The sequence below is a fragment of the Copidosoma floridanum genome, unplaced genomic scaffold (genome assembly GCF_036245765.1).
Source record: "Copidosoma floridanum isolate Cflo_tuat_1 unplaced genomic scaffold, Cflo_Japanese_pri ptg000020l, whole genome shotgun sequence".
Lineage (NCBI taxonomy): Eukaryota > Metazoa > Arthropoda > Insecta > Hymenoptera > Encyrtidae > Copidosoma > Copidosoma floridanum.
In genome coordinates, this window is record NW_028321897.1 from 38,940,532 (window position 1) to 38,967,513 (window position 26,982).

The window sequence follows — 26,982 nt, forward strand, 5'->3', positions numbered from 1 at the left end:
CTTGTCCATTTTCTTAACAATTGGTGATGTTCCAACTCTATCATTTACTGCTGGCTATCGAAACTGGCTGACCCATTTTTTACCACTACCGGCTCAGTTATTGTTATTCTGGGTGCTGATCTCACGAATTTCTCATTCAAAGATGGCACCCACTCCACTTTATACTGGAACCAGTGGCTAAGCTTATCATTTTTGTTTGGTTTTCGTCTAATAAAAGCGTTTCTCATCAAATTTTCCAACCTGATAATCCCCCTCGGGATACACAGGCATCTTCATTTTGCGTTGAATTTAATACAGAACTTTTTTGCGAACCCTCTTTTTCTGTCTATACTTACATGAATGAGAATATAATAAAGTCACTACCTAGCAATTATTCTATAAACTATTTATATTGTGACGTCTCTCATTTTAAAGAATATTTCAATTGCAACTTACAAAAGATCTAGGAGGTTGAAGACCTCCACGATAGTTCCATCCCTTCTGAAGAAGAAAGCAAGTGTAAACAGCTCTTTGTTGACTTATTTTAACTCAGTCCTGAAGGTCGATTTGTAGTTTTACAACTCTTTAAGCTCGACCCTGAAAGGCATCTGCAGTTTAAACTTAAAACTTGCAACATAACTTTTTCTTGACTTAGAAAATCGTTTTCAAAAGAATTAGGCACTTTTGTGTAAATATATTGAATTTATGTCAAAACATACAGAGTTAAACCATGTGTATAGTGCATGCACCCCCCCCCCTTAATGATGGTTATCTTTTACCACATTATGAAGGCATTAAGATTTCAGATCTTCATAGAAAAATTGGCGTTGTGTTTAATAGTTCATCTCCCTCTCCATTAAGTTGTACCTTGAATGATTGCTTGCACGTAGATCTCGAGCTACAAAGAAATGTTTGGGCAGTTTTTTCTCGTGAGCGCATGTTTAAGCATGTATTTGCTGCTGACATAGTGTAAATGTTTGGAAAAATCCTCATTCAATCTGAAGATCGTAAGTAGCAACGAATTCTATGGCATGACGGCTCCAACCTGGCTCTTACTAGTTTTGATCTGCGTACTATGACTTATAGTCTTATTTCTGCACCGTTTCTTGCTCTGAGAGTCTTGAAGCAGTTAGCCCTGAATAAACAAGCCCAATATCCCTTGGAAACTGATGTTTTGCTAAACAATTTCTACATGGATAATTTTTATGTGGGAGCAGATGATTAATCTTAAATTCTTATTGTTCAGTAAGTATTCTTAGGGCTGGTGGATTCTTACTCGGTAAATAGGCAACTAATGTATTTAACTTGTGTAAGGAAAATAAACTGAAATCTAAATGCCTGCCTCAACGTGAGGATGTCTTAGCTTGAAGACTTTAGTAAAATTCTCAATCAGAAACCTCTTAATAAAAACGACTCTGTCTTAAAAATCCACTGAACCATCGACCATGCGTATAGTATTATCAAAAATAGCTTGCATCTTTGATCCCCAAGGCTGGTTTTCTCCTTTTTTGATTTTTTCAAAGATTTTAACCCAAAATACCTGGCTTCTAAATCTTGATAAAGACATTCCATTGCCTCATGCTTTGGCAACAAAATGGATTGAATTTTATCTGACTCTTGTCGAGTTAGAATCTATAGAAGTAACAGGATGGCTTGTAACAAATTTTGAAAACGCACCACATATCGAGTTGCACGGCTTTTGCGATTCGTCTGAGCGTGCCTATGCCGCTGCAATATACTTACGAATTGCCTCATCAGATTAAGTCTGTCAATCAGGTTTGCTCGTTGCTAAAACATGTGTGACACCAATCAAGGTCTTAAGCATCTCAAAGCTGAAGCTTTATGAAGCAAAGTTACTAGTGCAATCACTAGCGTAAATCAATAAAGGCTCATACATTGACTGATTTACGAGTTCACTATCTTGGAATTCTATATATGCATCCAAATGGACCTCTTTCGTTGCAAACTATATTTCCAAGATTCAATCTATATTTGCATCAAAGTACTAGAATCATCCTGCTCTGGTAAAAACCCTGCTGATATTGCTACCCAAGGTATTACTTCTGCTAAGCTGAAAGAATTCAAGCTATGGTGGCATAGTCCTAATTGGCTTCTAAATTCTGACTGTTTCATAGGTCAGTATAAATGTTCGAATTTTGAAGATCGGCAAATGTTTAACAAAACGCGCGTCTTATTTTCTTCATCATCATATATCGCTAACAAAAAAGTAACTATCGGTGGCTTGCGAGACTTTTGGTTTTTTACGCGTTAAACTTCACTTTCCCTGGGGCTTTGGAACAGAACGGACGTGTCACGATATTAGCAATCTAACCTAGAGCTTTGGATCGTTATATTTTTTCCTTCGACGCCTCATCGTCATCGACGAAAAAGTTTCTACCGTCTTCCAACGAGATCAAACGAGGGTGCTCACTACACTTCAACATCGTCTCCCCGCGAAACTCAAATTATTTCGTGGCGACGAAAATGCGGTCCTGCCTGGCCAGCAGACCCGAGAAAGCCGAGCGCCAGCTCGCATAACCAGACACTCCCCCTTGGGAAGCTTTCGAAGCTCACGACTTTAAGGTACATTTTCACCTCATGCAACATACACATATTCACATACATACTCACAAGAACGATCGCTGTATCGGTTATTATTAACGACTGTATCACATTCTTGTATATTAACACGAACAATAAAACAGGTTTTTTACCGAAGGGTTTTTTTCTGTAATAAATATCTTTTATTTACATCACTACTAAAAACTCATAAAATAATTAATAAACAATAATAATATTGAGAGTGACGCTTACCCCTAAGGTCTTACTCTCATTGCGACATAAAAATTGAAATTTTAATAGTTGCCTACGCTACACTGACTTCAATTTATCTTTCCCATGTGTTGGAATTTCCGATATTCTTCTAGGGGTGAAAGTCAAAGTTACCACTTTAACGGCTCATTTTAATAATGATTTGGATTAACTTGTAAAACTTCTTTCACTTATCTATTTAGTTAGAGTAACGGCTTACGCTCTTCGATTCTATTTTAACCTTGAAAATTTAAGTTCACGCCACTCTAGGTTTTTGTCTGTCTTTGAGCTTGATCAATCTCTTGATTGTATGCTCAAACACTCGCAGTTTCATTCTTTCAGATCAGATATCTTAAGCTTAAAGTTTGAGAATAAGTTGCCATCTCAATCATGGTTAACTTTTTTCAAACTAAAGCCTGCCCTTTGTCCGCTATGTTAGTTAAGCATGCACACCATCTAACCCTTGATGATTGTCCACTTGCAAGTAGGATATATTCAACAGCTCGATTCTGGATTACCCATTCAATCTCCCTTATTTATCGTATAATCGTTGGGGTGTTCAGTGTATTCGTTATTCCATACGCCTAGCTAAACTCAAAATGGGCGATATTCCTCCCTACAGGGTCACGTGAACAAGACCTTTTTTGACTACTGGGACTACTGGAGTCGACTACGCTGGTTCAGTTTGTATTTTGATGTCTATGCACAGCAACTAAGACCATCCACTTTAAATTAGTATCTGGCTTAACTTCTTTAGCATAAACGGCTGCCTATCAGAGATTTTCCGCTCGTTGAGGTCGTTGCCAAACTCTGTTGAGCGACAATGGGACCAACTTTTATGGTGCAAATAAAGAACTTTGACTGATGTTTACAGAGGCATGAAGCTTCTACCAACAGTCTGCTGAGGCTCTCTCAAGTAAGGCTGCTGAGTGGTCCTTCAGTCCTTCATCAGCTCCCTATTTTGGTGAAATATAGGAGGTGGTAGTGTGCTCCGTAAAATACCATCTGCGTCGAGTCATTGACGATACCATACTCACCTTTAAAGAGCTAAGCACGTTACTTTGCAAATTGAAGGCCTGCCTTAACTCACGGCTCTGAACTCACTTTAGCTACCAGCCAGATGACCCGACCCATAACATCTAGTCATTTTTTAATAGAAAGATACTTGGAAAGGTCGTCCAGGTTGTGAAAGAGAAAGATGACTTCATCCACATGGCAATAGCTACAACCATGTCATCCACCCTTGTACACCCCGTAGAAAAATTTTGTCCGTTGCCTGTTACAAAGACTGATAACTGAGTACTCAAACCGCTTCCTTCGTTTTTCTTTTTTTTTTCTTATTGCGTTTTGCTGTTTATACTATTCATCTAATTGTATATTATTATAGTATGTCAAGCGCTCCTCGTGTAGTGTAAGCTTTTTTTTATGGCTAGCAGTATTAAACGTACCTTTAAAAATTTTCTGTTAGTGTTTTCTGCGTTACACTTTCTCTTGCAATCTATTAAATGTAAGTGTAAGCTATGTTCTTCTTTTCCTTCTCTTAATAATAACATTGACAATTTTTCAAAGTATCATTTTTGAGTTTTGCTTACAAAAATGTTTCAAAAATTTATTTTTTGCTTCTATCAACAAAGTATAGACAACATTTAGTCTTATTTTGAAACTATTTTGTTTATAAAGCGTAATTTTTTGTTTAGCGTTAAGTAAAATTCAGCGATGATGCTAAAAAGTATATTTCCTTTGTTTTTTTGTAATTTCTGTAATGTTTTTCTTTTAATTATCATTTTGTTACTATTTTGTATTACATTTTGTATTACATTTTGTATTCATTACATTTATAAAATGATCATAACGATAACTTGTAGGCTAATTTTTTTTATAATGTATAATTAGACACACTTGTAGTGTTATGCGTCTCTGACGGAGCTAGCTGTATAAATAGGCTTTTCTATTGGGCATGTTAAGTCACAACTAGCGCTGCGTGGAGGCCAATCTTGGTACCCGAACCTCTTGCACTTTTGGTGTTCAAACAAGTGTGCACGAAGTACTTAGGCTATTGCTTCACTTTAGAGTTTGAAACCTCTTATATTTCAATGCGATGGATTTTTCAATTTCAATTACAGAATGAATTGATTACGTAAGGGAAGGATCGCAAAAATATATATTAACGGAAAAATATAGCGAATGCGCAGCCTCCTATGTACTGTGGCCTTACCTCAGAAGCTAGTAAAAAAAATGAGTTAATATTGCTATGCCTGAAATCTAGTCATTTATATGGACCTCTGCATGAGTTAAAATTAAAAATAAGTATTATGAATAATACTAAGAAATTAGACTGTAAATGTTCTTGCAAAGTATGTTCAGGTAGACACTGTAAGCATACCATTACTGCTCTTGTTTATTTAACTAGATATATGTATAGGTATTTATATATATATATATATATATATATATATATATATATATATATATATATATATATATATGTAAGTAAAGTATGTTTAAGAATATTTTAATTTAAAAAATTCTTTATGTAGAACACCAAAATAAATAATAGAAAAATCTACTTGCACTGATGTTAATAAGGAGGAATTGCATTTCTTTTGACTAGTTCTCTTTGATGTTTTCTTGAAACTGCTATAAAATGCCATTAAAATTTAAAAGAAATCAATGATTGAACAAAAATTCTAGTTCATGTCACTATTTCCAAAAGTTTCAGTGAGAAAACAACAAACTACTTACATATGAAATAATCACTACCTAAAAAATGTAGGCTACAAATAAACAGCTGTTTTTTAATTAGGTTCAGCCACATTTCCTAATCTATTCGTTTCGAATACTCGCATTTTTGAGTACATGTACAAAATAATATCATCACAGTATGCCACTCGTTTTTAAATCAAAAACGTTTAAAAATCAAAAGTATTTTTTTACCTTCACAATTTTTAAATTTTCAAAAATTATTTTTGTTTCTAGTCAATAGACGCTTTGGACAAAGAATGGGACCATTCAGTTTTCCTGATCTTAAATAATAATAGAAATTATTATTTGTGCTTTTCTTTGTTAAAAGTGTCGTTATATATCAAAGATACTATTATTTAACATTATAAATAATCTTTGTAATCATATTATGACAAAGTTACACATAGAAAATCTTACCTTGCATTCATAATAACTCTCATTCAAATTAGATGAAATTTAACATTTGCATACAAATCACACTACGTTATGCTATGGGATTCAGTCGTACATTGGACAGGGGGGTGGAGCTCTTCTCATATATATATATTTATATTAGAGTGCTCTACGTCTGGCTCCTTTAATAAGGGCACTACTATGGGCACTTAGCACTTAGGAGAAGGACAAGGAAAGGGATGGGAGGCCTCCCATAACTGGGAGGAGGGGTAGGGGGAAATGAGGCAATTTTTGCTGCGAGAAGGTTGCCTAAACCCTCCTCGAGGAGCATTGTGTGGTGAAAAAGCACATGTAAGAAATCACTGAGGTACTTGCCTGAAAAGTCTCACTGGCCAGGAATCAAACCACGGTCTCCCGCGTGCCAATCCACAGCCTAGCGGACTGAGCCACCACGCGCTCTATATATATATATATATATATATATATATATATATATATATATATATATATATATATATACACATAGTGAAATCCAGAGACGAATAATAAGTTTCGTATTTTTTTTAACAAATTCATTCGTCTGTTATCTAATACATGGATGCCTTCATCGATCTGTTGATTCATCGATACAGCTAGATGCATATATATATATATATATATATATATATATATATATACGTCGCATACTGCTAATTTATACGCGGCTACATTCACAGTCTAGCCACTCATACTAAAGGAAACGGAAAAGGCTACATAAGAACTTTATTCGAATTAACCTCTTGTTCATCACAGTTCACGTATGTTATTGGCAATTTTTCCGCTGAAAATCATTATTAAGCATAGAAACCATCATTTTATTAAAAAATTCTGATTAAATACTGTATCAAATATTCATTTCTATTAATTAAAAAACTTTGAATCCCAACTTAGATGTCAGTAGTGTACGTCAGCGCCATGGGGGACTTTTAAAACTCGCCTGCGTAGCGCAATTGTGGCACTTGAATAAGATTTTTTTTCCTTGCATATCGTAAATAATATTTATATTACTTAACAATGAAATGTTCGAAATTTTGAGTTTCTTATATTAAAAATAAGAGTTTATAAATGAAAATTCTGTTTTTGTCATAATTGCTATAGAATGCAGCTTTTATAAATATTGTCTGGAGTTTTTTAATTTGTGAGAGTTCTAGTTTTGTAATAGAGTGATGTTAAGAATTAGTTGTTATTAGTATAGAAAAGTAATAAATACATAGAAAAAAGAAAACTTGACATTCTAGAATGTAATGAGAAGACTCACCGAACATTAGCCAGGGTGTGCCTTCGGGACCTGAGGTTGTGATAACCCCTTAGCTCTCCTATGCTCCCCTGCTCAGCCTGCATCTTTGACTGCGCCGTAGCAACAGCGGTAGCGATTACGTGGTGACAATGTACTGTTGGACCAGCCGTGGTAACGCTTCTACGTGTTCGCCAACCCGTCCTACTAGTACTACCACCTCCACCGCTTGGCGTTGGCGACTTTTTTTGATAACGTCTGTAACAGTAGTAATAGCTGTAGAGCTTTTTTTAACATATGTATGTACCCATACTACGATTTACAAGCTAAATCTCCACTTACGAGTTATTGAAACAAAAACTTATTAATAAAAAATCAGCTTTGTATAATGAAAATATTCATTTAATATACACTATTTAAATCGGATAAAAGTTTTTAAGATAATAAGTAACACTGGTGAATGTTATAACCTTATAATTTCTTTTCTTATTATTGAAAAAGTAGTAATATAAATAAGAAACTTACGTTTATCGAATGGTTTGGGCAATGGTACACAATCGCTACTAAATAAATTAAGTAAGTACAACGTAAAAGTTAAGTTACTGCCTTAGCTAAATGTTATTAAAAAGTTTTTGCCATTTTGCAATGTAGCAAATTTTTGGGAAATTTTTTGTTCATTTTAATCTTTTATAAAAAAATTAAGGCTTTCCTTGGATCCCTGCAGTACTTACTTACGTAAAATCACCTAAATTCGACTAAAAATTAAGTTGAGGCAATAAGTTCCATATTTCTTGAATGTTTGAAGTACTATCTTTTGAATTTTTTACGAAAATTTTCTGTTATTTTTACATAAACATAAACAAAGTTAACTAAAGATTTTTTGTAGATTTTTGAAGCGGTGTTCCTTTTCTCGCATTAAAAGTTAGGACACTTAAGCGAATGGAAACTGGATCAAAAAAGTGTTACAAGACTTAATTTTGTCTCTGCTATAGTTATACACAAAGAGTGCCACCGTCTCGGCTTCGCCCAAGACCTACTAAATGAAACACCGTAGTGTGTTGACATGTAATGTGAAATATTTTCAGTTGAAAATTATACATCTATTTCTGATATTTATCAGCACAAAAATCTTTTTATAACAAACATATTTGTTCGGAATGCATACAGTTTATTTAGTCGAGTAAAAACCTGTAAAAAGTAAAAAAAAATATAATAAACTTAAAAGTACCGTGCATTTCTTATGCCTTAAAATAATCGTTGGCCATAAAAGGCCGTTGATTTGCAGTTTCTTCCGTATAATTTATAAACAGGGTTATTTTCTAAAGCTCTACAAATTCAAAGCTCACAAAAATATATAATTAAAAAAATTTGTTCTCTTATCTTACAACTTTAAACCAGAGCAACAAAGTCCTGGAGCTAAATCTCTAAGTTTTTTATCGGAACAAAAATACATATTCTACTCTACTCTTTCAAAAAATCTGGAAGATTTAAGAAATTACTATGAGATTATAGTAAAAAGCTGATCTCTCACTTAATAAATTCTTTCGTTATTTGTTTGACGCCTAAAATGGTATTCATAAGATGCATTTGAAGTTTTCCTTCCAATTCGACTTCTTGTGACTTTTGGCATAGTAACGACTCTTGTAAGTCCAAAAAGCTATTTTTTTCAACAATATAAGGTTGTAAAATATTTTTTAGCAAGGTAGTTTGACGATGAATGACCCTGAAAACGACCAGTGAGCTTCTTAAGTAAAGTCTTTCTTGACTGAAGTTTCCAGCAAACGTGATTGCCTCTATACCTCAGGGTGATCTTCTCTGGCCTGTTATTGCAGCAACACACTGATCAGAAAGAGAACTACAACGTTTAAAGCTTTGGAGGTAGTTGTAGAGCTCTTTTTCAACGTCTCCTGGTATAACGTCAAAGACGTTGGTGTCTAAAGCACCTGTTTTTTTGAAGACTCAGTTGTTTTGGTGCTCTTAAGTGGAGAGGTTGGTTCGTGATGCTTGCCCGTTGGAAACTGCCCCGTTGGCTGACGTTTATTATTTTTTCTTTATAGCTGTGAGATTCGACCAGCACAGACCTTGGAGAGAATCAGTGATTTCTAGTTGAATGCTTAAAGTCAAGAGGATAATATAGGATCGTCGGTCACCGGGGTTCCCAGACTTGCGACGAACAATTCCACTCATGACGTCTGTCAGTGAATGACTGACTTGGTTTAATAGTGGCTGGCTGGTTAAGTAGAGAACGTAAATACTTATAATGGCCCTGAAAAGTGCCAGTGGTAAAATTCACAGCTGTTCCTTATTATTATTCTTAATGATAGAGAGCCAGCTACGGGTGGCTTGACTCTTATCCTTTGAGTCTCTCTGTACGGAGATCGTGATGGAGGAAGGTACAATGCTGACCAAAGAATATCTTGTCTTTAGGTCGTTCCCCGAATAACCAATCGTTCATCATTAGTCAGGAAAGTGGGCTTGTAGAATACCTTCTTTGTAGGTATGCCGTCGGGACGACCACTGAGAAGGAGGCCGTTTTGACTGCCCGTACTCTTCAGGGCTATCTTTCCTGGCTCGCATTTAAATTAGAAAATTTTCTATTGGCACCAGGTTGGATCATGGAATGGCCACAAAGCTCTGAAGTTCTGGAACAAGTTGTGCTCTGGCTAGAAACGTCTCCTAGTAATTCCACCGGAGACGTTGACGTTTCGAGCGCCTATTTTTCCGTGGCGACCCGTTATTCTAGTGATCTGGGGTGAAACCTGATTTATTTTGCTTGCTCATGAAAGAAGAGTATCATTGGTAGCCAGAATGTACAGCTGTATGACGGACTACTTCATTCTTGGTGTAGTGCCGATGATCGACTACGATGATCGTCAACTCGATGGGGCATCTTATAACCACTCTTCACTATTTTTGATTGCGGGTGGCGTCAATGTTACCTAGATGCTACCAAGCGGATCCTTCTAAACTACAGCACAAAGCTAGCTTATTTTAGCAAAACTTTGAGCTTATTTGTTACTAAATGTTTTAAGAAAAAAACGATGCAAAAACCATCTCGGAATCATCAAGAATCAATATGCAAAATTTTAGGAAAATTGGTTTAGTAGTTTTTGCGGTTAGCGATTACAACGGTTTTAGCAACATTGCTTTATATATTAGTAAGCTGAGCCGTGTATAGTGACATGCTATAAGAACGGTACAGTTAAATAGTCTTCAACTTTTTTTGTTATTCCTTATGATATTTTGAAAAGACGTTTGATGTTTAAGTTGTATCCAACGAATAAACCTTTGTGCGATGAACGTCCTTAAACGGCAATTACTCACATGTAAAACTACCTTATTGAAGATAAAGTGGTACCACATAATAATTTTTTATAAGCCTTTTAAAAACAAATATTTTGAGGGTATTAAGTTGGCTCCAGCGCTTAGTGCCGCATCAAAATGGGGAGACTAAAAATTTATCATTATTTTCTTTAAAATATGGTATAAAATTATCATACAGACTGTTGTAAGCCATATTCTACATTTTATCTGTTACTTTAGTGAGTTAATATAAAAAAACAAAAAAGTTTTATGGTGCCCTAATTGATGAACTGTTACGGTACGCTCCTAAGTTCAAGAGTAGTTATACCTATATATATGTACTCTGCAGAATGCAGACAGCTAAGAGCTGATTTGCACTCGCAACTGTATACTTAGTCTCCGATTATTAAAAGTTTTTGTTCGATAACAAGACACTTTTCTCATGTCATCGAAAACTGCGTAATAATATATACAAGATAGCATATTTTTTACACCTTACGCGTTATTTATATAAGTGCAGCAGTAGGTTGTATATCGCGTAAGCTTGCATTTCCTATCCAACCCGTCTTAAAACTACGATTTTGTAAGCATCATTTCTTACCATTTTCATCGTAAACCTTAATTTTTTTTTTTACGAATAGAAAGATGGGAATTCAAAGAATATAATTCAATTTTATTTACCTCGGTTGGGTTATTTATAATTTTAACATTGAGGCCACTGGAGCCACCTTAAATACGCAGCTAGAAGTAAGTGTGTAAGTTCATGTGACAGATGAGATCGTAACGTTTAAGATGTAATCAATGTCAGCAAAAGGATTGTTCTTAAATCAACGAAAGATTTGATAACAGCACATAGTCTTCTGCTTGACAGCCTAGCAGCACGTTATACCATGGCTTTGATTTAATATTTTCAATTTACAATATATATTTTTCACAATTAATCATTTATTAAATATTATATTATTCATTAAAATCACACCCAAGTACGGAATATCCTTATTCAAACGGCACTGCACCCCTTTTGACATACCACAGTGGGTTATTTAAAATATTATTTCATAGAAGGTATTTTTATTTATATATTGTCTTACTAATATATAAAGCAAAGTCGCTAAAACCGTTGTAATTGTGAACCGCGAAAACTACTTAACCGATTTTGCTGAAATTTTGCATACCGATTCTTGACACTTTCTTGATGATTTTAGTATATTTTTTATCTTGAAAAATTTAATAACAATAGTAATAAATAAGCTTAAAGTTTTGCAAAAATTCGTCAGCTTTTCACTTTAGTTCAGTAGGATCCACTCAGTGGTGTCAACTTAAAATAGAAGCTACCTGCAACAGAATTAAATAAGTGTGGTTACAATAAGCTAGAGCGTTTTTAAAAATAACTGCAGTCATGTACCGGTAGTTCGTCGAGCTGCATCGAGAATGTAGATGACAGTCATGCCGCTGAGTATCCTGGTTACCGTCGACACTCTTCTCCAATGGACAAGTGACCTAGGTCTACTTCCACCCTGAACCTCCAGAATTGACGAGTGCAACGAAAAAAAAATTATTCCAACCGATAACGTCTCCGGTGGAATACCTAGAGACGTGTCTAGTCAGAGCACAACATATCAGAGTTATGTGACCGTCACTATCCAGTCTGGTGCCGTTAGAGAATTTTTTACTACAAATGTAAGCCAGGGGAGATGGCCCTGAGGAGTACGGGCAGCTACAACGGCTTCCTTCTCAGTGATTGCCCCAACAGCATACCCACAGAGAAGATATTTTCAAGGCCTACTTTTTTGACTAACGATGAGCGGTTGATTATTAGAGGAACGACCCGAAAACGAGGTATTCTTTGGTCAGCGGTATACCTTCCTCCATCACGGTCTCCTCAGCAATCAATTTTTCCCGTGTCCTGCGCTCTTCGTCCCTTTTTTGCCTGATCTCTTTTTGAGCGTCTTCTTGCATAATCTTATCATCTATGGTTCGTAGCATTTGGTCAATTTGATTCGTACGTGCGGTGGTATTTTTTCGCCTTTCATCGAGTTTGACCTGTTCCATTTGTATACGGAAAAGCTTGTGCTCCATCATTGCTCTTTTGTTTACATGCACCGTTTTGCATTGACGGGCGTTGCTGCCTTTCATCTTCGACTATTGCATTAGCGCCGCTGCTTTGTACACAGAAGTAACTTCAGTCAGTGATTGAAGAATTATTTCGGCCGCTTTTTGTTTCGCGTTTCCATGAATTTCCTCACACGCATCAATGGCATTGCAATATTCTCTTTCCAACAGAGTAACGTGCTTAATGATATGTGCCTCTGTTGCATTTCCCGCAAATTCTTTCAAATTTCCCAATTTCGCGCTGAACGGTGTCCCAAGAACATTAACCTCCAAAATGGGTAGGGCATTGACATTCAATTTTACCACGTTCACCCACGTGTTGCCCTTGACTTCTGGCTTCAGAAAAAGAAGAGGAATTTGCTGGCATGTTGACGCCACGCATTACAAGACGTGACTCTATATCTCATCATTATTTGCCGCTCGTCCAATGCAATATGTGACGACGTATCACATCGCTTGACACGGCGAACGTTGAAAAGCCGCCACTACGTTGTATGTAGACGTGAATCCACGCGTTTCTTGTTTTTTGTCATTCTTAAAGAGGAATAGCGGGTCCTTAAAAGCGAATAAGCCCACCTTCTTAATTTCGCTGCAAAGCTTAGCCAGAAAGTTGACGAGGTATGTTGCTGTAGCCTGGGGATTTCGTCGATGATTTTTACGTTGTTGCTCGTCCTCGACTGCGTTTCGATACAAAAAATTAGTATCAAATTGCGCCCGGCCATTTCTGTTAAAAAATAACGACGCCTTATCAAGGCATTTGGGGTTGAGTTACTAGGTTTTGGGTTAGAGACTTTAAGAGTTATAACGTGGATTTTTCATTCCCCAAGGTGACTTACCGTTGGAGAAACAATATCGTTATTATTCTCTCTCGTACGTCTCTGCTCGACAACACTCTCTCTCTACGCCCCTTCACTGGATCTGTCTCAAAAGGGGATTCACGTCTGGGCAAATGAACACAAAGGCGATGTTGACTTTATTTTACAGATTAATTGAAAATAACCACAACCGCTATCTACAATCACTTCACGCACCTCCTCTCGGTCCCGATGCTATGGCGCAGGCCCTCGATCGCCACCACAACGCCAGTGGTGCGTTCGGAGAGCCACGCTAGTCCGCTCGCACGCACACACACTCACGCGCCTTTACGCCCACTTTCCCTCTCACACTACTCTCGGTCTGGAAACAGGTCCCCTCGGCGTGGTAGCCTGTCCGTACCTACACACCCCCACACTCACACTCGGCGTAACCTATAAGTCCTGGGCGTGGATTGCCATCGCAACTGGAGACGGTCACAAACACGCTTTACCACTCACAGCGTCCCGACGCCGGCTCTCGATCCGTCCCGCCCTTACACTACGACTACGCGACTACTCACTCGTTCTCGGTCTCACGCACCCTTTTCTTCCCCTCTCTCTCTCGTCTATCGCTATAGCCGACGATCTCGCCCGCGTCCCCGCGTAACCCACACACTGTACCTTTGCGAATCCCCTGCTTCCTTACGGTAAGACCAGTCCACCATGAGCGTCGAGGGTCGCAGTCCAGGAAGTCGACGCTGTGTGATACCTGGGCCTCTCTCGCCTGCTGTCCGGTACACCTCTTACCTCGGGCTCGGCTCGGGTCGTCACGGGAGGACGCTTCGTCTCAAGATGGCCGCCGTTCAGGGTCGGATGGGTCGGGATCAGGCTTATTTTTCCGGGTCCTTCTTCCCACTCACTCTCTCACTCGCTCTCTCTCTCTCGCACTTAATACTCGCTGTACACTCGGCTCTCTTGCTCCACGTACTCTCTCCTACCTTCGCGCTCGGTGGTCTCACACCCACTGAACTCATCAGTCGCGTCCGTTCCCAACTGGTCGCTCGGTAGGTCAAATGACTAATTTTTGACCTACCTACCCGGTCCCTACCTTATCTTCCGGATCATTCTTACGTGCTGACGCTTCGACACTTACATCATCACATTCACTCGTACGCACGCTACATTTCTGGTCTAGGTGTGTGTCTCCTTCTCAGGCTTACCGTTGGTCGTTTCTAAAACACACGAAGATTTCGGTTATGGGATGATCCCATTAAGAACACTAATTGGTTTCAGAATAGGGGCGTCGACAGTGACGTGCAAAATTGTGAAGCAAATTTTGCCACGTCACAGAGTAAGAGTCAAGCTACCCATAGCCAGCTCTTCATCATCAAAAATGATAATAAGGAATAGCTGGAAGTTTCACCACTGGCCCTTTTTAGGGTCATTACAAGTATTTGCGTTCCCCACTTAACCATCAATCTCATCAGTTCTTTGAAGGGTCACCTAAGTTTAAACTACGTTGCCAATGAATACGTTGTTACTACCATTTCCAGAAGCGATATGTCGACTTAAATACTATGTTAACTAAAGACGGCCACTATTAAATAAAACCAGTCATTCACTGGCAGTCATAACGAGTGGAGTTGTTCTTCGCAAGGATGGGAACCCCAGTGACCGACGATCCTACATTACATTACTCGTTATATAAGCATTCAACCAGAAATTACCGATCCTCTCTAAGGTCTGCACTGGGAAAACCTATCAGCCATGAAGAAAAAATAATAAACGTGAGCCAACAGGACAGTCTTTAATGGGCAAGCATCATTAACCACTCTCCTTGTCTTAAATCACCAAAACAACTGTGTCTGCAAAAAAAAGGTGCTTTGGGCACCAAAGTCTTTGACGTTATACGAGGAGAAGTTGGGAACGATCCCTACAACTAGCTCTAAAGCTTCGGACTTTGTAACTTTTCTCCTGATCAGTCTAGAGCTTTGACAGTAGGCCAGAGAAGATCATCCTAAAGTATCCAGACAATCACAAGTGCTGTAAACTTTAGTCAATAAAGATTTTACAAAAGAAGCTCACCGGTCTTTTTAAGGGCCATCGGACGACGAACTACCTTGCCAATAAATATATTACGACTTAAAAAAGTTGACAAGAAACAGATTTTAGAGGTCACAAGAGTCTTAAGAATGCTAAAAGTCTTAAGAGGGTGAATTGGAAGGAAAACTTCAAATTATTTAATGAATTTTATTTTAGGCGTCAAGAGACTGATGCAGGAAATTTATCGAGATTAGAACAGCAGCGTGTAAATCGACAAATAAAGAATACATTACGTGAGAGATCAGCTTTTCATTGTACCTCTACAGTGACCTCTCAAATTATTCAGACTTTTAAATAATTAGAAAATGTAATAGTATTTCCGTGGTAATAAAAAATGTAGAGACTCAGCTCCAGAAGTTTTGTGCTCTGGTCATTATTTTGTTAGATAAGGGGAAAAATTTTTTTTTTTAATATATGTTTTTTGGGAGTTTTAAATCTTAACAGCTGCAAAAAAAAGCCCTTTTCGTAACGTATACGGGAGAAACTGCAAATCAACAGCCCCTTATGGCCAACGATTATTTTATGGCATAAGGAACGAATGGTACTTTTTAGCATAATTATATTTTTTTTTAATTTTTAAAGCTTATTATTTGACCAAATAAACAGTATGGATTCTGAACAAATATGTTTGTTATAAAAAGATTTTTTTTGTGAGAAGTCTCCATAATAGATGTAAATTTTTTAACTGAAAATGTTCTAAATTACATGGAAACACAGTACAATGTTCCATTTAGTAAGTCTCGGGCGAAGCCGAGACGGGGGGCTGCTAGTCTGTCATAAGAGTACAACTTCTTACTCAGGCACTCAAGCAACTACTGACTACTGGTTTGAGAATACGTTCATAATGTTACTTTGAATATTATACCTTTAAAACTTTTTGTACACTTATACTAAATTACTTTTATTTTCAAGTTAAAAACTTTACGGTGACTATTTGGATGTGTCAGTCTCTTTCGACAGTTTAAGAAGATCTCAGATTTTTTTGTTAGTGCTACGAAAATTAAAAAAAAAGGTTAGCTAATTTTTATAACAGATTAATGACTACGTTACTACCAAATAATTTTATTTATTGTGTGTGTAAAACCGTAATCCCAATAATCTAATTACAGATCAGATAGGGAAGTTCAGAGCTGTGAAGAGAATTTAGGAAATCAGACGAAGCTATAACAACAAAAAATCTAAATATATCTGATCTTATTTTAAAGTAGGATACATGTGCATTATGAGACATTTCTTGCAAGGAATGGATGCAATAATAAGAAATTGTTTGCATGTATCTCCCGTTTTCATATATTTTCTTAATCCTTATATATTTTTCAGCTGATAGTGTAAGGACCATTTTTTGATCCCAATCTTCTCTCACATTTAAAGTATACTAAGTATAAAGGATTCTTTGTGCCTTAGTAAGATTTTGATAAGCACCAGTGAGCAATTTTCAAATATACATGCTGCTTTGAGCTTTATATACAGATTCTATATTTTTTAACCTTTGAAAAGAAGACTATTTATATTGAATCATAGTATTAAACTATATTATACTTGAAACTATAATAATTAAAAAATTTTCTTATAAACATGTACACATCTAACAGCACAGTAAATATAAGTTAAATTACTTGACTTGCTTTGTAAGTTGACTCATAAGTAGAGGCCTTCCTAATAGGACAATACTTCCGTGATTTGTATTATTGTATAGCTAATTATGATTTGAATTCATGTATGTATATAAGTATCGTGTCATACAACAGAAAATTACAAACTTTTTTACATAGTTTATCACTAATACTGACAGAAATAGCTTAGTGCAGCAAAAACTCTATACCTAAATAAAAATGAAATGAAATTACTATGAATAAACTTACAACTCTACTTTTAGTTGTATAAATAAACAGGTTATTAATTATTTGTATGTACTGAATCCATGTATCTGCATCTGGGCCAGTAAGGGAAGATATATATTAACAACAGTTGTCACCGTGGCATAACAGCAAAGTTGCAGTTCTGTCGATCTCCAAGGTTAAGCAGCACTTGGCGTAATTAGTACTTGGATGGATAACTGTTTAAAACCATAGGTGTGATAGAATTAGTTCTGGTGTTTATATGTATTAACATCTAGTCATCACTCAGATTTGCACCAATGGCTATTAAACACTGTTCTTGGGTACAAGACAGCTATACCTGAGCCTAAGGGTTATATATATACATATACTAGGGTGTCCCTTATTTACCAATATCTTTATTTTAGCCGTGCCGCCCCCTTAAAACCTTCTGTTTTATAAAAAAATGACCCCTACATTCTTTCAGGTTTAAAAAAAATATTTAGCCGTGCCTATTTTGAAATAACGGTTTTTAGTTTACGTATGCGTATTATGTTTGATATAACATTCTTTCTCAACTGAGTTTGCTTAAAATTGACCTTTAACAATTTGGAAGGCAGACAGTTTCCATATAACATTTGTCGTATAATCCGAATTTTAACTTATTTTAAACCTTAGAGTTCACCAGATAGCGTATAAAGGTCCTTTACGTCGTTAAACGGGCTTTTTTTAACGATTTTTCTTCTTAAAAGGGCCCTGTGAGCTCGTTTTCACTCTTGCAAATGAACGAAAATAGTATTCTTCGAGTAAAATTTATCATAATTCTTAAATTTTTACTAATTTTTAAATTTCATCCACACTAAATAGCGTGAAAAGGTCTTTGATTTTGATAAACGGCCGTTTTTCAATGATTTTTTGCAATAAACCTCGATAAAACTTTCGTAACTAAATAAAAACAGTGAGCTTACAGTGAAATTCATTGCAGAATCTAATTGTCTACTTATTTCTAACCTACAGTATGATTACATAGTGTTAAAATGTCTTCAACGGCCATTACCGGCCAGTTTACAATAATTTTGTAGAGAAAAGGGATTTGCAAGAGCTGGCAAGCTCAACAATGAATAAAAATTAATATATTGACAAAAAATTTTAATTTTCTCATATTTTAATCTAAATTTAATGTTAAATTTTTCCGATCCTTTCTTTATATCCCGGCAAAGATGCAAGACGGTGACGCCCCAAGTAATTGAAGTGAGTTGTTAAAGATGGTTTCCGGTGTTAATTCACTTTTTTTTAATTTGAGAATAGATCTGATGCACTTGCAAGAACTCAGTTTGGCTCATCTTAATTAATGTAATAGGCCTTGCTTGTGTCTTAAATCACGTGTGAAAGGCAGGGATGTTAATGTAAGTTGAGTTTTAGTTTTAGAAGTTACACAAGTTATACAAGTTATATAATTCAGCCTAGTAAATCTTGTCAGAAAACAGATACACGGAAGTTACTACTACTTATCTGTCACTTTTCTATTTGTACAAGGCTGGCTTATTTAACTAATATAACTTATACGACTTCCAAAACTAAACTTACATTAAGACCGCGATCACACGGGCCAGGAATAGATTAAATCATAGAACGTGATTTGTTGCTTAAACGGGAAGGGCCAATCGCATTCTATGCTCTATTCTATTCTTGGCCAGGGATGGACGTGTCATTTATTACGCGTCTAAAATTGTAATAAAAGACACTACGACGAATCTCAATTTCTGACACAAGTGTATTTACGAGACTTAAGTAGCCGATGCTTGGCGAGGGCGAGCTTACACTGCTCTAGTGCTCCCAAAACAGAGACCCAACCCAGTATGAAAGTTCAAAACTTCCTAGCTTATAACACAAACGCCTATACTCCAATAACCCAGGGTTCTGACTGGCTACTCCAATAAATAATAAATAATAAATTAATAATAAATTATTAATAAATAACACAAGCGCCTCACACCATATGACCCAGGGCACTTACTGGCTACTTTAATAATAATAAAATTTTAAACAATAACACAAGCACCATTTAGCCTATAGCCCAGGGCGCTTACTGGCTATTTTATTGAATAAAAAAAAATTAATTGATAACTAAAGTGCCTTTCACCAAGTGACCCGAGGTGCTTACTAGCCACTTTAATAATTAATCAAATGATAATCAATAACACAAGCGCCAATCACCAGGCAACTAGGAGTGCTTACTAATCACTTTATTAATTAATAAAATGGAAACTAATAACACAAGTGCCAATTACCTAATGATTAAGGACGCATACTGACCACTCTATTTAATAAAACAACGCTAAACAATAACACAAGTGACAATCACCCGATGACCCAGGGTACTTACTTGCCACGTTAATAATTAATAAAAGATTAATTGATAACTAAAGTGCCTATAACCAAAAGACCCAGGGCGCTTACTGGCCACTTTACTAATTAATAAAATGTTAAACAATAACACAACTGCGAATTATTAGAGAATCCAGGGCACTTCCTGGTCGCTACATTAATTAATTAAATGGTAAACAATAACACAAGCGCCTGTTACCAAACAACATAGGGCATTTACTATATTTGCTTCATTAATTAGTAAAGCATTGAATAATAACATAAGTGCTAATCACTAGGCAAATCGAGGCACTTACTGGCCACTTAATAAAATTAAACCTTGGTTCGTCTGGTGATTAGCATTTGTGTTATTGTTTAACATCTTATTACTTAATAAAGTGGCCAGTTAGCGCCCCAGATCATTGGGTGATAGGTGCTTGAGTTAATAATTTAAAATTTATTATTTAATAGAGTGGCAAGTCAGCACCCTTTGTTACAAATTTCACATCCTTTGTTATTATTGGGTTATTGGCGCTTGTGTTGTAAGCTTAAAAGATTCGAATTGTCGTGCTGGGTTGGGTAGCGGTTTTGTGAGCACTGCACTGCTCTCTAAATTTAGTATAGTGATATTTGTACAATTTATTTAAAACAGTGCATATGCAGTGTAAATTAGTGAATTTACACTATTTAAACAGTGAAACAGTCGCATTTACTATTTCAAAGTTGTACACTTATAACATTTTAAATAATGTATATTCACTGCGAAATAGTAAACATTCTTCCAAATGAACGTTTCACTATTTCAATTAGTTGTTAAAACTATTGTTGGTAGTACTTGGAAAATATGTACGAATTGTGCAATTACCTTTATTTGGATCAAGATATTTTATTGGACTACTGATAAATAATTAGAATTAAAATTTGTATCGATTGGATGCCAACGAGCGACCCTCATTTTCTAGTGAAAATCTTGTTCACTTGCACAAATAGTGGAATTTTCACTATTTTAAAATTAGAATGTGCCTTTTTACAGTTCAGTCGTTTTTTTGTGCAGTTTATCTTAAGTTATTGTTTTATTATTTATTGAATTAATTGGTTATTTATTTGATAGCTTCATCACAATAAGTATGGAATTATCTTTTACTTGTTGACTTATTATCTTATTCAAATCTCACGCGTTTATTATTTTGATTTTGAGATTAGTGTCATTTATTATGTATTATACAATTTACGATACTTATGTCATATTATACACTTGACGTGTTGTAAGTTCAGTGTCACTCTATTTACCCATCACTGTTCCTGGCTCATGTGATCGCAGCCTATCATCCTTGGTCAAAGGATTACTTGTTGTCTGTTTTTTTTTCGTGATCGGATCCTTAGGCTAAACTGTCATATTACTCATAGAGTATTTGTATGATAGTACTATTGTAATGTCATAAAAGTTTGTTTAAAATTTTGAAATAATGACAAAAATACTGAAAAATGTATGTACTAAGTATCAATTTTAAAATTAAAAGCCGTATTATTTGGATGATAATGTGATAATAACTTCTAATTTTTCACTGTAAAGGTATGTTATATACTTTTAACTATATTTTTATTCATTTTATCAAGAAATATACCATTGACTGTATTTTAAAAAAATGAGAATTTTATATAATTTCAATATTTTATTTATTCACAACAAACTTATAAAAAACAATTTTCAGGTAATTTTTTATAAAAATATCAAAAATGTCTTTTACTAGCAGACTGAATGATATTTTTTTGATTGGTTATGCTATGCCACAAATTATTGGTAATAAGCTATCAATAAAGAGGCAATTATGAAAAGTTTTTTCCTTAAATACAAGGCATGTTAATTAAACCATTAAGGATAGTGTAGCTGTAGCAGTCAAAGTAGCTCTGACTTTTTGGGAGGAAGCTAATATTCAATCCAGAAGTTTGACAGATGCTGTAAGAAGTTAAGCAATTTATATGAAGAGTATAGAAAGATTCGAAAAAATCTGAAAGTGCCAAGCAGTTAAGCTTATGAAAATAATTTTACTATGAAATTAGACATGTTATTCGATGTAGCCCATAGAGATGTTTTAGATAATATAAGTGATAAGCAGAAAGCATTTCTCCAAGATCAAAGATCAATAGAGCCAAAATTATATATAGAAGATTTTATTTATGATATAAGTTTAGACACAGTTGAGGGTACAGTAAAGTTTAAAAATGAATTAATTTAGTTAATTATTTCAATTTCATTTTAAATAACATTACTGTTCAGATATTGTAAGCGATGTAATCTCTCCTACTCTTGAAGTGCCTTTTGATAATATGCCTGATAGTAATATGTTTTCTGGCTTACAGCAAACAAACTTAAATCCTACGATAGTTCTTGAAAAGTTAATTCTTGATGAGATGACTGATAAACATGGTAAAATATTTTTTGATAACATTTCTTATTCCAATATTTTTATAGTATTTTTGTTTTTGAGGATGTATTAATCAAATATTTGTCTTTTTTTTCAATTTTTTATTCAAACAAAAAATTGAAACCTAATGAATCTTTTGAATTCAAAAAACTTATACAATTTTCGATATTAGAAAGTATCATTATTATTTATATTTTTCAAGGCTTGAATTACATACTGAATTTGAAAAATTAAGTGTGCAAGGGGGCACTTCTATCATCTAGAATTTATAATACGCGCTTTACATTTATATTTATAGTCTTCTATTTATTATATTTTCTTATAATAAAAAATCCGTCTAATAGACAATTCAATAATACACATTTTTTTTGTACATACATATATTTTATTTTATAAAAAAAATTCCTATTTTTAAATTCAAATTTGAACGCCGCGCGCGGGGAATGTGCGTCTAGTATGTTAATAAAACGCTAGAGCGCGGGAAAACCTGCTACTCAAAAGGAAATAACGTTAGCATAAAAGGCACCAGTGCGCAATGCAAAAGCAGTTCCTCTTCCAGCGAGCCTGGGACGCGGTATATCCGTTGCTCACCCAGACCTGGAACTTTCCCGTACACCGGTACAATACCGCGACGAGCACGAAGGGAGAGAAAGAGACAAAGTACGAAGGCCGATAGCTGAAAAGTAAGTGTGTACACCACCAACAAGGTAACACTTCCACTAACCGATACCTACTTGGACTTTCGGTGCTCGACCGCTTTAAGCGTGGAGACGACGCATCCCCAAGTAGTCGAGGCACTAGGGTAAGCGACCACGTTCTTAGGCGAAGTTCCTGGGTCGACGACTTGAGCAGTGCTCAAGACACCCAAGGGCCCTGAGAACGACCTCACCCTACGTGACTTGGTCGGATAGGTAGTTACCTAACACTAACTTTCCGCGGTTGTAATAAAAATTCGCATTAGTCTAACCTAACGTGTTTAAGCAGAGATATTAGGGAGGAAAAATTCAAATTGTCATTTATGTAAAATTCTCTATTAAAAGGGTGGATACATTTTAAGTAAATTATCGAGTATATTATATATTTTTTTATTATTAACGTAAATAATTGTTATTACTCAAACACAATTAATACATGTAAAAATTGAAGATATAAATTCCTTAGAATCATATGATTAAATAAATATAAGATAAATAAAAATAAATTGATTGTACTTGTTTACGCAAACCTTTCCCTCCACGTAAGATTGCGAGTTCCTTTTTAAAGTTTGAGATAAAAACTGAAAAAATAGCTGTTAAGATTTGAAATCGTTTATATAAACTGAGAATATTATCTGGACCCCAAAAAAGGGACAGGAATAAAATAAAAAAAAGATGTTAGATTCGAAAAATATTGAGTTAGTTAAAAAAAAAATTAAATTATTAAATTAATTAAATTAAGGGAATATTCAGGAGAATGCAATAAAGTAGTAATCAATAAACAATTGCTGTATATGGTGCAAGAATTAATTGATTATTCAACAGATAAATTTTGAAACTTAATAATAATTATTTTTTAAGTATTGTTTACAAACGGCAATCTGAGCAATTTCGCTCTTTTACACAGGGCAACGAACCCGCCCTCCGACATATAAACACAATCATTGTTTATGTGTTGGTTCCTAATCTTAGAGTTTCCTCAGTACAGATAATATTCTTAGCCGATTTTTACCACCACCAATTAACCGGGGTTATACTCAAAGAATGGGAAGTCGTAAGTGATATATATTTAAATCACATATTAAATATTTAAATAACATATAACTTGAAATTCCTATGTGAAAGCTAATACAATGAGTTATTAATATTTTTTAGAATCAGATGAATTAGCTCAGAGCTTTCAACAATCTTCGTTAGATTCATCAAGTGAACCAAACTCACAACAAAGCACTGCTTCAAAATTGATCTTGAAAGGTCTTTATTACGAAAAAAAGGTGTTCGAGGTAGTATTGACACAATGACAGAAAATGTAACTGTTTTGGATACTTCTAGAATATCCGACAGACATTCTGTTTTATTGATTGGAATAGCTTTTTATTCAAACAAAAAATTTAAACCTAATGAATCTTCTAAATTCAAAAAGCTTATACAATTTTTAATATTAAAAAGTATTATTATTTTTTATATTTTTCAAGGCTTGAATCATATACTAAATTTGAAAAATTAAATGATATATATTTAAATCGCATATTAACTATTTAAATTACATATAACTTGAAATCTCCATGTGAAAGCTAATACAATGAGTTATTAATATTTTTTAGAATCAGATGAATTAGCTCAGAGCTTTCAACAATCTTCGTTAGATTCATCAAGTGAACCAAACTCACAACAAAGCACTGCTTCAAAATTGATCTTGAAAGGCCGTTATTACGAAAAAAAATGTGTTCGAGGTAGTATTGACACAATGACAGAAGATGTAACCGTTTTGGATACTTCTAGAATATCCTACAGACATTCTGTTTTATTGATTGGAATAGCTTTTTATTCAAACAAAAAATTGAAACCTAATGAATCTTCTAAATTCAAAAAGCTTATACAATTTTTAATATTAAAAAGTATCATTATTTTTTATATTTTTCAAGGCTTGAATCATATACTAAATTTGAAAAATTAAATGATATATATTTAAATCGCATATTAACTATTTAAATTACATATAACTTGAAATCTCTATGTGAAAGCTAATACAATGAGTTATTAATATTTTTTAGAATCAGATGAATTAGCTCAGAGCTTTCAACAATCTTCGTTAGATTCATCAAGTGAACCAAACTCACAACAAAGCACTGCTTCAAAATTGATCTTGAAAGGCCGTTATTACGAAAAAAAAGGTGTTCGAGGTAGTATTGACACAATGACAGAAGATGTTGTAGCCGTTTTGGATAATTCTAGAATATCCTACAGACATTCTGTTTTATTGATTGGAATAGTTGCTAACACTTTAGGCATTGATACTCAAACTCTAATTTTAAATAAAAGTTTATTTAATCGAGCTTGACTCAGTGTTAGGCAAAAGAAAGCAGAGAAGTTAAAAGACGCATTTGGTTCAAATTTAGAAGCAGCTGTTATTCATTGGGATGGAAAAATAATACCTGACGCTTGGTCTCATAAAAAAGTTGACCCCTTACCTATTCTTGTTACAAATAGTGAATTGGAAAAGATTTTGAATATACCAGCCCTTCCTGATGGAAAAGGTTCTACACAAGCTAATGCTATTTATGAAACTTTGAATGATCAGGGTCTATTAGACAAAGTGAAGGCTTCATGCTGCGATAACACGAATGCAAATTTGGGTAATGTAAATGGCGCTGCAATTATTCTTAAGCATTTTCTTGACATAAATTTGTTGTATCTACCTTGTCAACACCATATTTATGAAGTCATCTTGGCATCCATCTTTCAACTAAAATTGCCAGGAACTAAAGGTCCAGATGTTCCATTATGTAAAAGATTTCATGATCAGTGGCTCGATTTAGATCCAATAAAATATGATATTACTTATGAACTCAGATTCATTATTACTTTCACAAAAAACGAAATAATTATTTTTCTTCAAAGCTGTTTGAAAGAACATCAACCTAGAGATGATTATAAGGAACTGCTTGAACTATGTTTGATCTTCTTGGGAGAACCTCAATCATTCAAAATTCGTAAACCGGGAGCATACCATCATGCTAGGTGGATGTCAAAAGCGATTTACTTGATAAAAATATTTTTATTTCATAAAACCTTCAAAGTCAATGCTTCAGAATTGAAAAAATTATATAATGTCTGCATATTTATTGTTTTCATCTATGTGAAAGCCTGGTTTTTAGTTCCAAATGCGGTGCAAGCTCCGAAAAATGATTTGGGTTTTATTAAAAAGATTCATAATTATGCTGCAGTCGATCCTTTGGTATTTAATACTGCCTTACAAAAAATCACGAGGCACTTATGGTATTTATCCATGGAAGCAAGTGCCATTTCATTTTTCGATGAGGATATATCTTTTGAAATAAAAGTTTGAAATATTTTAGCATTAGAAAAAGATGTAGGGAATGATTATTTTATTTAAAAAAAATATATAATCCATTCTGATATAGATTTAGAAAATTTGAACAATGTGGAAACAGATTACTTTATCAATTGGTAATCATTACGTTTTCTTGATAGATTTAATATAAGTAGATACTTTTTAAAAACCAACAGTAAAACTTGGTCTAATAACGTTGATTATTTAAAAGGTTTAGAAATCGTAAAAAATCCACGAGTTGTTAATGATGCAGCTGAAAGAGCAATCAAACTGGCGTAAGATTGTATAAATATCACAAAGGATGCAGATCAAAAATTATTTTTGGTTCAAAATGTAAGCAAATTTCGTAGAAAATTTGATAATTCAAAAAAGGAAACAATAGTAAAAAAACTGAAAAAATCATAAAGAAATGAGACTTTACAAATGTTAAATTATAAAATTGTATTTTTAATAAAAAAATTGTACTTTCTTAATAATTATTCTTGTAGATTAACTTAGTGCCTCTTATTTGCTTTTTTCCTTTTCTTTTATTTATTGCTGAACAGTAATTTTTTTTTTTTTTTTTTTCCCATTAAAAGGTAAAAAATATGATATTGGCAGAAATCGTTGTACTAATTTTAAGATCATAATTACAATTAATTTTTTATTTTTCAAGTATCAAATTTCTTGCTAACATAAACGAATAATTCATCTGTAAATTACAAGCAACGTATACTACTTTTTATCTGTTTTTGAGCTTGCCAGCTCTTACAAATTCCTTTTCTCTGCCAAATCATCGTAAACTGGCCGGTAATGGCCGTTGAAGACCGTTT

At 34.6% G+C, this 26,982-nt stretch overlaps 1 protein-coding gene across 2 annotated transcripts in view; it reads right to left on the reverse strand.

The window, feature by feature from the left end:
* dnc (phosphodiesterase dunce) overlaps positions 1-26,982 on the reverse strand; it is a 1,903,237-nt gene that overhangs the window by 1,742,483 nt on the left and 133,772 nt on the right. For both annotated transcript variants that reach the window (XM_089593782.1, XM_089593781.1), the window contains exon 2: positions 7,223-7,456. In XM_089593782.1, coding sequence (XP_089449908.1) covers positions 7,223-7,305 — 83 coding nt within the window. In that variant the 5' untranslated portion in view covers positions 7,306-7,456. The remainder of the gene's footprint in view (positions 1-7,222; positions 7,457-26,982) is intronic.